This window comes from Callionymus lyra, chromosome 1, assembly GCF_982586985.1.
Source record: "Callionymus lyra chromosome 1, fCalLyr1.hap1.1, whole genome shotgun sequence".
Classification (NCBI taxonomy): domain Eukaryota; kingdom Metazoa; phylum Chordata; class Actinopteri; order Syngnathiformes; family Callionymidae; genus Callionymus; species Callionymus lyra.
The window spans coordinates 35,391,986-35,408,131 of NC_141818.1; the positions used below are offsets into that span (position 1 = coordinate 35,391,986).

The 16,146-nt window shown below is 38.0% G+C and overlaps 2 protein-coding genes across 2 annotated transcripts in view; one reads left to right on the forward strand and one right to left on the reverse strand.

Annotated features, from left to right (window-relative positions):
* Positions 1–3,980, forward strand: part of tmc5 (transmembrane channel like 5) — a 19,420-nt gene extending 15,440 nt beyond the window's left edge. Inside the window, exons 16-20 of the mRNA XM_087804799.1 lie at positions 86–219; positions 1,058–1,231; positions 2,295–2,373; positions 2,492–2,572; positions 3,283–3,980. Of these exons, the coding sequence (XP_087660925.1) occupies positions 86–219; positions 1,058–1,231; positions 2,295–2,373; positions 2,492–2,572; positions 3,283–3,732 (918 nt within the window). The 3' untranslated portion in view covers positions 3,733–3,980. The remainder of the gene's footprint in view (positions 1–85; positions 220–1,057; positions 1,232–2,294; positions 2,374–2,491; positions 2,573–3,282) is intronic.
* A 1,337-nt stretch (positions 3,981–5,317) lies between these two features.
* Positions 5,318–11,649, reverse strand: LOC148089238 (germ cell-specific gene 1-like protein). The gene is made up of 5 exons (XM_087783318.1): positions 11,318–11,649; positions 7,543–7,590; positions 6,630–6,782; positions 6,083–6,194; positions 5,318–5,627 (listed from the first exon to the last, which is right to left on the reverse strand). The coding sequence occupies exons 1-5, from the start codon at positions 11,604–11,606 to the stop codon at positions 5,333–5,335; spliced, it is 897 nt and encodes a 298-aa protein (XP_087639444.1). The 5' UTR covers positions 11,607–11,649; the 3' UTR covers positions 5,318–5,332.
* Between the last annotated feature and the right edge of the window lie 4,497 nt (positions 11,650–16,146).

The following is a 16,146-nucleotide window of genomic DNA, read 5'->3' on the forward strand; positions in this document are numbered from 1 at the left end:
TGAGGAACCAGCGATGTGTGACGAGTCCAAACAAACCATATTTCATGTCAAAATGCAGCCGTTAAGTAGACGATGTTGTGTCCAGGTCAGTGTGACGCACAACTGTCAACCTCCTCGGCGGACGGGCAGGGCCGCTCAGATGAAAACCATCTTCATCGCCCTCCTCTTCTTCCCTTTCTTTGTGGGGGCGCTTTCCGTGGTGGGGTACACAACCTGGAGGTGAGACTAACCACGACCAGACACGAACATCGATCATGTGGTCTCTGGTCACTATTTTCCTTCATTTTGAAAAACTGTTCTAATTAAGCATCATTTTCAAACTGATGGCGCCACCTACTGACCTCTAAACAACATGACACTGTTCCATGAAGCTTCATCAGACCATCACTAGTATTTCTAGTAGTACTAAGTAATTTCTTGGTGAACTGTCCAGGGTGTCTCCTGCCTCTTTGCCTGAGTAGCTGGGATGTACAAAAAAATATATTTTTTGTGTTTTATCCTATTTTATTATGTGCTGGCAATAAAAAGTTTCTAATGCTTTTACAAATACTTTTCAAAAGATTTGAGAAACGCTCCTAACATAGAGCAACAGCGCCATCTGTGGACTTGAAATTGACATGACACGAGAATACACTTATAATTAGTCTAGTTTGATTTATCTTATAATTCACCAATTATTTATTATCATTTTCCCACTAATATTACCTCTGCCAAGAAGGTTATTTGCTCATTGTGTAAGTTAAATGTAATTCGGTGCAATTTTCAGGAAATGTTGACAACGAGAACAGATAAGAAATGGACTTGTATGGCTTTTAACCGCTGCTGCTCACATGCCTTGCTCTGTTCCTAACAACAAAAAATAATAGTAAAATCCATGTAATAAAAACACTTAAAATGCAAAGTGGAATATGGATATGTTTTATGAGACTGTTTATTATTATTATTGTAAATATTAGTAATATTGTACCCAAAAACACTGATTCCCTCCGACATTTAATATACTATTTTATTTTTCATGTATATGTTTACGTTCTCAATTCACTTTTTTTATCCCCAGTTTGACTCCATCCCAACAATGCGGTCCATTCCGTGGTCTAACCAGTGCCTTCAGCGTGGTCGGTCACTGGATAGACGATCTGGAGACCAACGCCGGCTCTGAGTGGGTCGTCTGGATTTACGGGAACGTCATCAGAAGTGAAATCTTCTACTTCCTGTGTACACTGATCGTATTGTAAGTTGTCTTCTGATTCTTTAGGGCAAACAGGCACTTAAAAAAAAACGTTAGAAAATAATAATAACGATATGTAAGATTACAAAATATTGTTTTTCAGCGTATCTCTATGCTGTAAAATCTATGATGCACAGTTGCCAAATACCACATGTGCATTTGTTGTCGGGTTTCTCGTTGTCTCCACTGCTTTAAAGCGATTTGGTGAGAACGAAAGGCAAACTTTCAGAGTAAAGAGCATGTTTAATATGATAAAAACAATGTCAGTCTGTCCGTCACACAGAAAAATTCTTGGAAGAGGGGTTCAAGGGAAGGTGGGTTCGCGCCCACGTGGCTGCAGATCCCAACCTTAAGTCTTAAATCGAGATCTCTTGGATAATGTCGCGAAAATGTTCCTTGATCCCAAATTAGGAGGCGCTGACGGAAAAAAGAGGTTGGTTGTGGTCGCTATCGAGGGCGAAAGATCGCAATTTTCAGAACTATCTGTGGCCAAACAGGCAGACGGTGGCCCCCCCACATTTTGGGAGGTCACAGTCTGCCTGTTTTGTGGCCCTCATTTGTCGGTGCAAAGTTTCAAGTCATTTGGTTTTTTCCGACGTTGCTGCCACGAGGTCACAAATTCGTCACAAAAATTCAAGTTGCAAGGAAAATGCCATTAAGAAACTTAACCTTTGCGGCCATTTTGCGCCCAAACAGGCGTAGTATATGAAAAGAATATTTTAGAAAGAGTACACACGCAAAATTTCAAACTGATTCAAGGTCGGATTCTGACGCAGTTATTGTTTAACTTGACGGCCATTTTGCAGCGCTCCGCTTAAATATCACTTAAGCTTTAGTTGTTACTACTTTATTCTTGTTGATTTGGTCCTAAAACAGCAAAAACAAAATTCTAGTTAAAAAAAATCTGATATTAAAGGGATACAAGGGTCCGAGTGAAATTCCCACAGCTATAAAAAACAAATCCACAAAAGGAAGTTGCATAATTGGGGTCAAAGAAAATCCGCTTGCATCATTGTTGCATCTGTGTTGACGTGTTTCTGTTTCCTGTCGTGATGTTGTCCACCAGGGTGGTCATTTACATCCTGTGGCAGGTCACCCGGGGCCGTAAGCTGCTTATCGGTCTGCTGAGACAACAGATTGTTAACGTGAGTGTGGGTAAATAAATACCCCTCGTGACTCGTTTCATGCTTATTTAAGCCTCGATGGAGTCTAAACTTGGAAACACATCTGCTTTTTCTGCTCGACGTGTTTGGACTCGTCCAGGTGGGGAAAGACAAATTCTTCCTGCTGGAGAGGTTAAGAAATCGGCAGAAGGCGCAACCCAAACAGAAGACTCCGAAAAAGGTCAGTTAATATATATATATTTATATATATATATATATATATATACAGTTTAGTAGTTAATTGTGTGCGTCCACCTTTTCATGTGATCGTCTGCGTGTCTCATGGTTGGCTGGAAGTTCGATCAAGTAACTCGGTACTCTTTAAGTATTGTTGCCATTATTATAACAGTTATGTATTGAATTGAAAGAATTTCAAACTCTTTCTGTAAAAAAACTAAAATAAATTAATTTAAATGTTTTATTGTCCAGTACCCACAGACAATATCAAATCAGTACCGAGCTACTTGATCGAACTTTCAGCCAATCATGCAACAATATTGAATTCAAATGGCTATGAATAAAAAAGAATATTGAATTAGGAACATTTATTTTTGAATTATTGGAATATCAAACTGTGGTTAAAAAAATAATAGATCAATTATTGCTTTAAAAAACGACATTTTATTTTTTTAAAAAAGGGCTTGTGAAGCTTCATGAAACAGTGTCATTTTGTTTAGAGGTCAGTAGGTGGCGCCATCAGTTTAAAAACGATGTGATATTTCAGTAGAACAAAGGAAAATAGTGCAGAGACCGCCATCTAGTGGACATGACACTGCTTCATGAAGCTTCATCAGACGATCACTAGTAAAACCATTCAATATATAACTTGGTACTTCAATAGGTTTCTATCAAAATTGTAGTTTTAATATCTCACAATCCTTCTTCCTGCAGCTTCATAAACGACCAGATGATCAGTCGTCCAGTGGACCGTCGAACTCCAACGCTGTGGTCCAAGCTTTACTCGCCCGACAGCAGCTGGAAGAAGGCGACAGGGGGAGTCCACGGGGCGCCACGGTTCCTCCAGACTCGAGCACGTCAAGCGCTCTAGCACAGGCGATGGCCGCCAGACAGAGAAGCATGAATCAGTTCTCAGACCTGGAGACGGATACCACGGGGTACGCGGTCACGCAGGTCAGACACCGAGAAGAGGAAGTCGCCGCCTCCTCCGTGTCCAGTGTCATGATGCAGGTGATGCAGGCAAGAAGTAGAGTTGCAGAAGAAGAAAACAGGACGCAGCGGGTGTCAGAGTCGGCCCAGGTCCACTCCACCTCCTCCAGCGCGCTGATCCAGGCCATGCTTGCTCGACAGCAGGCCCAGAACGAGTATGATGACGGCTATTAGAGAAACCTAAGGGGCCAGTATGTAGCATTAAAAAAAACGTTGTTTCTGGCGACCCCCTGTGTCTGACAAGTGTAACTACAATGATGTGAAAACTTGAATGCACACGTGACACACAAAATAACAGTCGAAATTAAACCAATCATTGCAAGTATTTTGTTAGTGTAAAGTGAAAATATTATCTTCTGAAATGTCTTCCGTTTTATCAGAACACATGATGCCTTTTTCACTTGATTAAACCCTTTTATTTATTGTGTTGTTAATGACTTTTTTTCTTAAATGTGTTGTTCTTTTGTTGCAATACAAACAAGATTGGTAGGTTGTTTTTTTTAATCATTCAAAATTTGGATTTATATTGTAAAATATCCTACTATAGTTGTGTTTCAGATTTACTTAAGTAAGTAAGTAAGTAATTTTTATTTATATAGCGCTTTTCCAGACCAGGGTCACAAAGCGCTTAAACAATCAAAACAATATTCAATAAACTATATACTTTAAAGATCAAGATAAAACTGATAACACAACAGGAGTTCCAGAAAATCAAGGAAAAGCCTGAACAAATAGAAACGTCTTCAGATGTTTCTTAAAGGAGTCAGTAGACTCCATCAAACACAGAGGAAGATCATTCCAAAGCTTAGAAGCAACAGCCTGAAAAGATTTCTCTCCTCTGGTCCTGAGCCCAACGTATGTGTTGTATGAGGATATATTTTGTTTTTTTGATCATTTCTACAAACACTTTTGTCTCAAGCTCTTAAGGTGAAATCACGCCCTCCTGAGTTTTAATATATCCCTGTTGTTTTTCACATTTTTAAAGTATTTCTTTGTCGTAATGCGTATTACTGGTGGCTTATTAACAAATAATTAATAACCAAGACTACAAAAGGAGAGAATCAGTTAAATTATTTGCAAATGCAGGATTATTTTATCATTATTATCACTACAAGATAGTGATAAAGCTTCATGAAGCAGTGTCATTATGTTCAGAGTCCACTAGATGGCGGTCTCTGCACTATTTCCCTTTGTTTTTAATGAAACATCACATAAACTGATGGCGCCCCCTAGTGACCTCTAAACAACATGACACTGTTTCGTGAAGCTTCATTAGCACATCGATAGCTAACACTAGCGGCCTGCAATAACCCCCACTGTAAAACATTTACTGTAAAATGTACCGGGAAAAAACTGCCAATAAAGTGCTGTAAATTACTGTAAATAAAAAAAATAGTTAATTAATTAGAAATTGCATGTAAAACAACCATACATTGCTGTAATTTATATAGAGGTAAAAAATAACCCAGCAATTTACTGTTTATTTTGATTTAATGTACAGTACTTTTACCGCACTTTATTAGCAACTGGTACATTTTACAGGATATTCATCACAGTGTGTAGTTTAGGTACTTTTGATTTATCCTTTTTTTTTTATTCAATAATGCTCCAGTCAGACTCTCTATTCCTTAAAAAAAACATTTATTGGACAAATATCAGATTTATTTATGCACTTTCAACACCGTTGAAGTCACTCTCAGATGAAAACTAAAGTAAGGCAGCAACTAAGATCTCAAACATTGTGCCCTGAAACCGTGTCTCGAAAGGTTCTCTCTCAGCATTGTTCCTCCCCTAAAGACCGGTGAATGTCGTTCAGGTCCATGGAGTCGGCTGGAATCGGCGTCTTCCTCCCGCTCTTCAGCGACTGGCTGGAGTAGACCTCCACGGATTTGGAAATGGAGTGCAGGGGGTGATCCCGGAAGTATCCGAAGGCCTCGCGGGCGCGCTCCTCTCGGATGCTTTGCTCAAAAGTCTTGCGTTTGTGCCGGAATTCTATGACAGTCTTTGTGTAGGAGTTGAGGGTGGTGACCGACGCGCCCATGCAGCAGGTGAAGGAGGCCCAGGCCATGCTGAGGACAGGCAGATACATATTCGGAGGTCATCAAAAGTGGACACAACGAAGCACTTTTTCGGGGGGGGGGGACTTTATTTTTCTTAGATTTGGGTCACTTTGTCTTGGAGCTTCTCCGTGGAGCTTTGGAAAATGTAATCATCCTCTGGCGTTTGCGTGGCATCGCCATCCCAACCCAAAAGGTCAAGGAATGTTTAACCTGCGAGATGAATTTTCCATGTTCGCAAGCATATTGTAAGAATGAAATATCATCCCGTTATGCAATCCCAATCACGCCTGTATTGAGGATTTGAACATTAAAGCCTAATCCCGCCCGACATGAAAGCTTTGGATTAGTGGACTATGACGCTTGGTGGAGGTGCGAAGTCATCCTGGAAGTTATTTCTGTACAGTAACAAGATTGGGAATACGACAACGAGGGGCGGGGGGGGGGGGTCTTTTTAAAGGGCTCACCAAAAGGACCAGCCGTAGTCCCAGTTGTAGGGTCTCCAGTCAGGTGGCCCCAAACTGACGGTGACCTGGAAGACCTGCGTGTACATCACATGAGCCACCATACCAAGGAGACCTGGAAAGAAAAGTGGGAAAAAAAGGTCATTTTCAATGCTGTCTCGGAAAATAAAGTATATTTTTTTAGGTTTTGTTTGTAAATGACTAGTCATTAAAGCAGCACATTTTACATCTCTGACTGTGTGACTGGTGGACGGCAATTGCATTTGGTTCCATACATTTCTATCAGGGGGTTTAAGTTCTTCTTGAAGCTTCCAGGAAGTTTAAAAACCGACACAACACCAGCCTAGTTTTTTCCAAACAAATGCGCGTGTGGACGTTGGTGGCAGACGTTTCAGTTTTCACAACTATTACACAGTTCTAACAGTGGAGGTACCCAAAAACAATCATCCAAAATCCCATAGCTTTTTTAACCGTGGAAGGAAACATTCGAAAGGTTTGCCCTAGCCCGGAATCGAACCGTCGACCTTAAGTTAATAAAAGGAAAGAACACCTGAGAGGACAGTGAAGACTGCAGCGAAGGCGTTGAGCTTGAGACCGTCGATGACGTTGCTGGAGTGGACGAGCTCCAGACACATGAGGCTGAAACCCACCACCAGGAGGACGATGTAGAGCATCTCTGACACCAGTGACAGCCACAGCATCCCTGTGCGCACACACACACACACACACACACACACACACACACACACACACACACACACACACACACACACACACACACACACACACACACACACACACACACACACACACAAACACACACACTTTTTAAATATTATTATGAATCATGATGACATTGAATGTTAATTATCAATGTCCTTTTCTAGCCCCAGATGGAAGCATTAGCGTAATAACCAAGTAATAATTAAGATTAAATACATTTTTTTGTGTGAAAAACAAGGAAAAAATAAATGATCTAAAGCATCTTTGGCTGTTTTTTTGTTTCTAACACACAAATGTTGGAGATTTCCTGTTTGCCTGGAAAAGGGTAATTTAACTCAACGCATCACTTTCGTACAACAAGGTATTTGTTATTTTTAATGCAGGAATTCTTTAGTTAATTCTTTATTTTAATTCAATTTTAAGTGTCTTATCATAACAAAGTTATCTCAAGACACTTTACATTTTAAGTATGGCTATATGGGAGGAAAGGAAAATGAGCTAATCAACAATGAATTGGTGAGGAAAAATGTCCCTCTAGAAGGCAGAAACCTGGAGCAGAACCAGGCTCAGTGTAGAATAGAATTGGGCAGCAGAGTCCAGGGAGAGTCATGGAGAGGATTTTTACCACAAACAATGGAAAAGGATTGACATAATAGTTAGCATTAACAAAAATGAGGGGATGAAGGGTGACACTGAAGTCGAATCAGAAAAAAGGTTTATAAGTGAAATCTGTCTCTCACCTTTTTCGGAGGCTGGTGCCAAATCGATAAAGCTTCTACATCTCTCGCCTGGAGAAACAAATGAAAAAGGATATTACAGATATGTGTTTATTTTTGATCATTCAACCTCAAATCCAACCTTGTTATTTTCTAATAATTTATCCCTTGTGTTATCTCGGGGTCATGGTGACCCGAAAGCCGGAAAATAAATGTGTTTGTGGTATACCTTGTGTTATCTCAGGGTTATGGTGACCCGAAGGCCCCGAACACAAATGTGTTTGTGGTATCCCTTGTGTTATCTCAGGGTTATGGTGACCCGAAGGCCCGAACACAAATGTGTTTATGGTAACCCTTGTGTTATCTCGGGGTCATGGTGACCCGAAAGCCGGAAAATAAATGTGTTTGTGGTATACCTTGTGTTATCTCAGGGTTATGGTGACCCGAAGGCCCGAACACAAATGTGTTTATGGTAACCCTTGTGTTATCTCAGGGTCATAGTGACCCGAAGGCCTGAACACAAATGTGTTTATTGTAACCCTTGCGTTATCTCAGGGTCATAGTGACCCGAAGGCCTGAACACAAATGTGTTTATGGTAACCCTTGCGTTATCTCAGGGTCATGGTGACCCGAAGGCCCAAACACAAATGTGTTTATGGTAACCCTTGTGTTATCTCAGGGTCATAGTGACCCTAAGGCCTGAACACAAATGTGTTTATTGTAACCCTTGTGTTATCTCAGGGTCATGGTGACCCGAAGGCCCGAACACAAATGTGTTTGTGGTAACCCTTGTGTTATCTCAGGGTCATGGTGACCCGTAGGCCCCGAAAAACAAATGTGTTTGTGGTATCCATTGTGTTGCCTCTGGATCAAGATGAACGACCTCAGTGGCTTTCATAAATACATATGCAGCGGTGGAGGTCGTTCGCATTGACCCAGAGGCAACACAAGGGATACCACAAACACATTTGTTTTCGGGCTAGTTTAACACAAGGGTTAAAGTCATTTTTATTTCTAAAAAGAAAATCACCATATCAATTGAAAATTAATTATTTCAACAATCAATTACGCAAAACAAAACCAAAAATAAACCTGTGTTTGGAACGATGACGTGTATCTGAGCCAATAGCGGAGCGGCTCATTGTCCAGACAGGAGAGTCACCCTCTGCCCTCTCAGTGCACTCGGGAAAAGCCGACGTTCCACTTTCTAAATCTGTCCGCAACAGGATGTTAAATTCCAAACGTTTGCCCCGAGGAAGCAGCTTTTTTTTCTTTTTTTTTTTCGACATGGAAATCCACAGATGGCCTTGGCAATATCGTTCAACATCTGGTTTAATCTCATTGCACGAGGTGCTTTTTTTTTTAGCCTCTTGCCGTGACGTCTAGATGTGGTTGATATCAGATTTTTTGCCGATCGTCTCCTGCTGTCTTTTTGCAGATTTGTTGTCGTTAATGAAGCCTGGGGGGGCGACAGCTGCTTTGAGGGGAAAAACTCATCAAGGACGATGTTGCGTAATCCTTATTAACACAAGCTGCCACCACTTGATGAAGGAGGCTCTCCACCCTCGGACCCTCTCTAATCTCAAAGTCCATTCTTTACTGGGCGTTTAATATAAATATAGAGAGAGGGGGGGGGTCCAAAATCAACCACTTGACCTGACGACCTGGTCCTGACCCCCGTCACCCTACCCAACGGAATTGAACATCTCTCTTAAGTCAACACTTCTTGGAAGGATTCCTTCCTCGCATGAGCTGATAAATCTCTGTTTTCATTCCACTTGAGCTGTGAATCAATCGTACAACTTTCTCTTGTCCATTTTGCCAAGAATAGTGTATTGTCGACAATTTTGTCATTTTTAGAGGAAACTTTCTCGATAGTGTTTGTCATTTTTCAACTAAAACTTGCGTGAACTTTGATTTGTGGGAGACGTCTTAGAGCCTCATGATGTCACTGGGAAGAGGACAGTCCGAGGCCTTCTGGATGAAGCTGCTGCCCCAGCGACCCTGATCCCAAGATACGCAGAACAAGACTTTCTCGTTTATCTTTTGTCAATTTTTGCCCCTTTAACAATGAATATAAAGAACATTTCAAACATATTTTCACATTTTCAAACACATATATATATATATATATATATATATATATATATATATATATATATATATATATATATCAGAAGTACACGATACGCCCAACAACGTTTTATAATTAAAATTAAAAGAAAGATGTTTCAATGATTATTTTCGTTTTATTTTGCTGCTACAAATGTGATCTTTATGGAGTTTTTAAAGGGTTTCTAAGAAGGGAAAATTCAAATAAAGATATTTTCTTGCGACTCACTAATGTCAAGCTTTTTAAGATAGAAATTGTGTCTTTAATTTTTGTTTTTGTTTGAAGCATAAAAGCATTTGTTGAACGAGTTGTTTATGACAGTTTTGCGTTTAATTTCTTGTAAATTTCAAAATTCAAATAAAAATACAGTTTCACCCAAATATCACCAATTATTGCTGCTTTTAAAAAATGAATTCAATATTTGACATTGGTTTTCAATCAATTAAAAGTTAAAATTGTCATTAAATTCAATAAAAATAATATTGTATTATATTTGTATAGTCATAGTGCACAATAATGTATTTGTTAACTTTCACCCTAGTTTATTAAAGTCATATTTTACCGTGGATAGTCGGAAAAAAGTAATTTAGAGAAATAAAGGACAATTCGATTGAAAGCATACAATGGGATAAATGTTGATTTAAAACATATTTTTAGTGTTATCTTCATTAAAACATGTCATTATTTTGAGCTTTTTCGTACAGACATCAGTCAGTTTTATTCAGTTGTGTTGCATGTGACGAGTGTTTACTACAGTGTATTACGAAAAGCTTAACAGCATCTTCAAGTATTAAAGTTTGACTCTGGATAAAAGCAGTGACGGATTAATGATACCAAAAATATTTTCTTTCTGTCTTTCGAAACAAGAAAAAAACGTGTTGTTGTTGGTCTTAAAGATACTGTAGTGTTTATATGTGAATGTTTTATTCGGCTCAGCTCCTATTGAATTGAATATATATTAAACATTTGATAAAAATCAGTTTATTTTATTTTATATAATCAATCAAACTATTAATATCCTTCATGTAATTTTTTATTGATTCTTGCATTATTATTTGATTTTATTCCGATGCTTTTGAGGGTTTTACTTTGTGACGCTAGGGTGTGAGTAAATAAGTACGGTAAGGTTTTTGTTTTTTAAAGATGGAAATTACACTTATTTTTAGTCCTTATTGAAAGGATATATAGAAATTCTCTTTTTTTTTAAGTATTCCAGTTCTTTTGATAGTATTGTAAATAAGTAAGTAAGTAATTTTTATTTGTATAGCGCTTTTCCAGACCAGGGTCACAAAGCGCTTAAACAATCAAAACACTATTCAATAAAGTATATACTTTAAAGGTCAAGATAAAACTGATAACACAAAAGGAGTTCCAGAAAATCAAGGAAAAGGGGTATGAAGTACAGTGCAATTCACTCATTTAAGTTCGTTTTTTTGTTGATTTTTAACATGAAATGAAACTTTATTTGTGATCTTGTTAAAAGGTATCAGAATCCTATTTTCTCAAAAGAAATAAACACTTAAAAACGTGAAATATCTAATAAAAATGTTGTATATTGTTTAATTATCAACACTATGTGGCCCCTGAGCAGCCTTGACCTTTGACCCAATATCTGCCCCCTGAACAGATCATTGTTGACACGAAAATAACTTTTAAAATAATTATATATATAAATTTAAAACGTACTTTCGTCGTGGATATTTTCCTCACACGAGAACCAGATGCCGGTGTGGAACTGCCTGAAGAGGAAGCGGTCGTCCCCGGTCTCCCAGCTGTAGACCACCTTGTTGGGGTCGGTCTCGTTGACCCCGTAGTCGATGCACTGGTGGGTCCTCAGCTTGCTGCACTTGGGCTTGGGGACCCTCTGCGTGCCCACGCACCAGTAGGTGGTGATGAAGGCGGTGATGGAGAAGATGAGCGCGAAGAAGTTCAAGCCCACCGACAGGAGGGTCCTGCACCTGCGAGATGCGTTCATGGTCCGCGGAGAGGAGGACGAGCATGAGACGTTCACGGGACTCATCGACGCGTCACGAGGAGCGAACGGATCCATTTGGCGCAGCGCGCGCTCCGCACGCGTCCTGTGACGCGCGTCATCGTGTCAGGAGGACAGTCTGTCAAAAGTGACACTTTTTTGCATCGTTTTCTGCCTTTTTTCAAACGAGGGTCCAGTCCCCCCCCCCCACCCGCCGGTCACGTGGTCTGAGGATTTGACGCCGAGCGTCTTGTGACGCACTGGACGAGTCCACGCCTGACACTGTACGACCATCATTTATTATTATTTCACGTATATTTATCCATACTTGCTTTGTTTTTAAACTCATATACACACGGATATATTTGAACTCGATATACGCTTTCACTCTATCTACGCAATATACAAATGTATTTAGTTTAATTCAAATGAAAACATTTAAATTGATTGAAAACTATATATTTATATTTAAATATTTAAATACTTTCATAAAAGCAGAACTTAATGGAATATGACTTAGACAACTCTTGGAATTTACAAGAAATTAAGCGCGTTTTTAAAATGTTCTCATGCTTCAAATAATAACCCACACAACACTACACAAACTTTTAAAATGTACGCAAAAAGGCACAATTTCTATGAGGAAAAACCTTTTTCTAAATGAATAATAATATACACTATAATAGTTCATACCATGAAAATAAATATCTAAATTTTTCCCAAATCATTTCCTTTAAGTGGATAACTGTAAAAAGTTACAGCAAATACAGTGAGACAACAGTCAGTTATACATGTGACAAAACTAAATAAATACAATTATAGTTTAATATATATATGTGTGTACAGTGGAGCACAACATGATTCAGTTTTATTTATTTATTTATTTATTTTACTCGGAATGCCACAGCTGTCTCCCAAAAGAGAAGCAAGTGGCATCGACATGAAAAAAAGAAATTGGGCTTCCATCCTCTGAGATTTTCCACAGTGAGGAACGTCTTGTATTTTAATAATACTTTGCACTGAAGCTACTGGAACTGAAGAGCATTTAGATATGATCTTATAGACCTTCGCTGACTTGTGAGTCAATACACAGCCACAGGTCCTCAGAGAGCTGCTTTGTTTTGACCATTTGTGTTGAGTTGATTAAAGTAGACTATGACAGTTTTCAAAGGGTATGAATCATTTTGGAAAGCATTTATAAATTTATAAATTAAAAGTTACTATTTTCTTTTAAGGGTGATTTAAAACCTTAAATCATAATAAACACAATTGTGCAAAGTTACCTCAGAACAATGAAGGAGATTTGAGTCTAGAATTCAGTTTAAGCTGAATTCATTGGGATTTTTTTTTTGGATCCTCCGTTAAAAGGTTGAATAAATAAAGACGGAATAATTTGGACATTTTGTTCAATTCCTGCGGACTGCATAATCACAGCGTTTGTTGTTTTTTTTTGTTTTTTAAACTTTTTAATCTGCTACAAAGATCATTACAAAAAAGTCCCAGAGGCGACCTTCAAATGCAATCAGTGTAATTAAACGTCTGATGTAATGTCTCTTCACACACACACACACACACACACACACACACACACTCACGCACACGCACGCACACACACTCACACACACTCACACACACACACACACACACACACACCCCCCCACACACACACACACACACGGGGAGGAGCATTTTGCTCGCCAAGTAACTCTTTGATTACTCATAGATTATGAGATGGTGACGTCCGGTGACGAGTTCGTGTCAAGAAACGTTCAAGGTCGAGGTTGAAGGTCAAAGGTTTCCGACACTGACTGTGATGACGCTGTGATGATGCCGAACACTGTTTTACTGTTCATGTTTATGTGTAGATACAATGTAAATCATTAACATGTATACATACACAACTATTTTCATATACTTTTGGCCGTTTTAACAAAATTTAAACATGAAGATGGAGAAAAACATAAATATATATATATATATATATATATATATATAGGTTTTCTTTCCAACCGCTCAGGACTCCTCAACAGTTAAACCACATGTACCTCATGCACTACTTGTACTTTTATTGCTCTGTTTTTCGATTTTATTCTTTCAAATGTATATATATTTATTAATATATGTATGTGTGTATATATATATATGTGTTTACTGTGCACTTTTGTTGGGGGTTCAAAGGAAGAATTTCATGGTACGTAGTACCTATGACAATAAACGCTTTGATTCTTGAATCTATATATATATATACAGTATATATATATATATATATATATATATATATATATTCCTTCCTCTGCAGCTTGAGCGTTTCACAGTCACACGTGCAACAGCTTTTCATTTCCGGCAGCAAAACTGACCCAAATACGGACATGATGGTTCCAGTGGTTTGGCTCAGTGAGTTAATGTCATTTCATGTCTGCGTGATCGAACCACACAATCCCATCCAGCGGCACGTCAGAGCAGATGGTTGCGTCGCTACTTATGACGGTGTCGCTGACGTCGGGTCGGTCAACAGTGGGTCGGTCTGCGACAGAAGAACATACGTGTGTACGACTGGATTCTGCAGCTAGACCCATTTTTTTGCACACTATGAGACATGAATTATTTTTAAAATATTCAACGTTTCCTCCTATATATTAACAGAATTTTAGATTCTAAAAATATAAAAAAGGTGTTAAAGGGTGGAAGACTTCAGATAGCGCTAATATCGGCAAGTATAGCATTAGCTTTAAATACATTACAGTTTAAAAACAAAAACAGAATTTTAAGTTTTAAAATTTTTAAGTGTTTTGGTGTGGTAATTTTTATGTGACTTTCACTAGCACTTTTGAAGGTTGTACTCCTCGTATAGCATTTAGCTTTACATATCTTTTGCTTTAAATCCTAGTTGAAAAACAAGAAAAGTTTTAATAAATGTTACGCGGTGGTCGATTTCACCTGAACTCAGCAAGCTAGCGGAGATAGCAACTATAGCATTTAGCGCTAAATATCCTTCCCTTTTCATTACTATTGAAAAAAGAATAATTAAATATCATTAAACTTTACATTCGATTTCACCTAACCTAAGCTAGCATTGTTATCGACTAGATAAGCTAACAAGTATTACATTTAGCTTTAAATATCCTTCCCTTTAAATTACTGTTTGATTTTTTTTATTTCTATTTTATTACAGGTTAAGTTACACTTGACCTGACTTGAGATAGCACTGTCATCAGCTAGCTAAGATAGCAACTATAGCATTTAGCTTCAAATATACTTTGCTTTAAATCCTAGTTGAAAAACAGAGTTTTAATGTATAGTATGTAATGGGCATTGTTATCGACTAGCTAAGAAAGCAAGTACAGCATTTAGTGTTAAATATCCTCCCTTTACATTACTATTGAATAGAATAGAATAGAAAATCTTTATTCATCCCCAGAGGGGAAACACACTTTTACAAATAATAATTAAATATTATTGAACTTTATGGTAGATTTCAACTGACTTAAGCTAGCACTGTCATCAGCTAGCTAAGATAGCAAGTACAGCATTTAGAGTTAAATATTTCCCCCTTAACATTACTGTTGAATAAAGATTTTTTAGAATATTTCGCATAACAGTAGATTTTACCTGACTTAAGCTAGCACTGTTATCGACGAGGTAAGCTAGCAAGTATAGCATTTAGATTTAAATATCCTTCCCTTTACATTACTATTGAAAAAATAATAATTAAATATTATTACACTTTACGGTAGATTTCACCTGACTTTAGCTAGCATTGTTATCGACTAGGTAAGCTAGCAAGTATAGCATTTAGCGTTAAATATCCTTCCCTTTACATTACTATTGAAAATATATATATATATATATATATATATATATATATATATTATTACACTATACTATACTATACTATGTTTCACCTGCCTTAAGCTAGCATTGTTATCGACCAGGTAAGCTAGCAAGTATAACATTTAGCGTTAAATATCCTTCCCTTTACATTACTATTGAAAAAATAATAATTAAATATTATTAAACTTTATGGTATATTTCAACTGACTTAAGATAGCACTGTCATCAGCTAGCTAAGATAGCAAGTATAGCATTTAGCTTTACACATCCTTGTCTTAACATCACAGTTGAAAACAACAACAAAATGTAAATAAACGAGACATGGTGGTAGATTTTTCCTGACTTAAGCAAGCACTGTCATCAGCTAGCCAAGATAGCAACTTCAAATATCCTTCACTTTAAATTGCTGTTGGAAATTGAATTATAATATAATGACGCATTACAAATTAACAAATTAAATTAAAAAAAACTATATTTTAATATGATCAGTTGGGGGTGTTAGACTTTACAGACACTACGTAGCTACACATTTCTTGCTTGTGACCTTTGCTCCTCCGAGTATTTTAATGACATCATCTTCTGTCTGCGATGGCCGACGAATACAGAGGTAAACAAAGACACGGAATCTTGAGTTTTACAACCGTCGTTAATTCGTTCCTCGCTATCGATTGCTTTCCCCTGACGTACAGTCGACAGCTCCGGATCGAGTCGA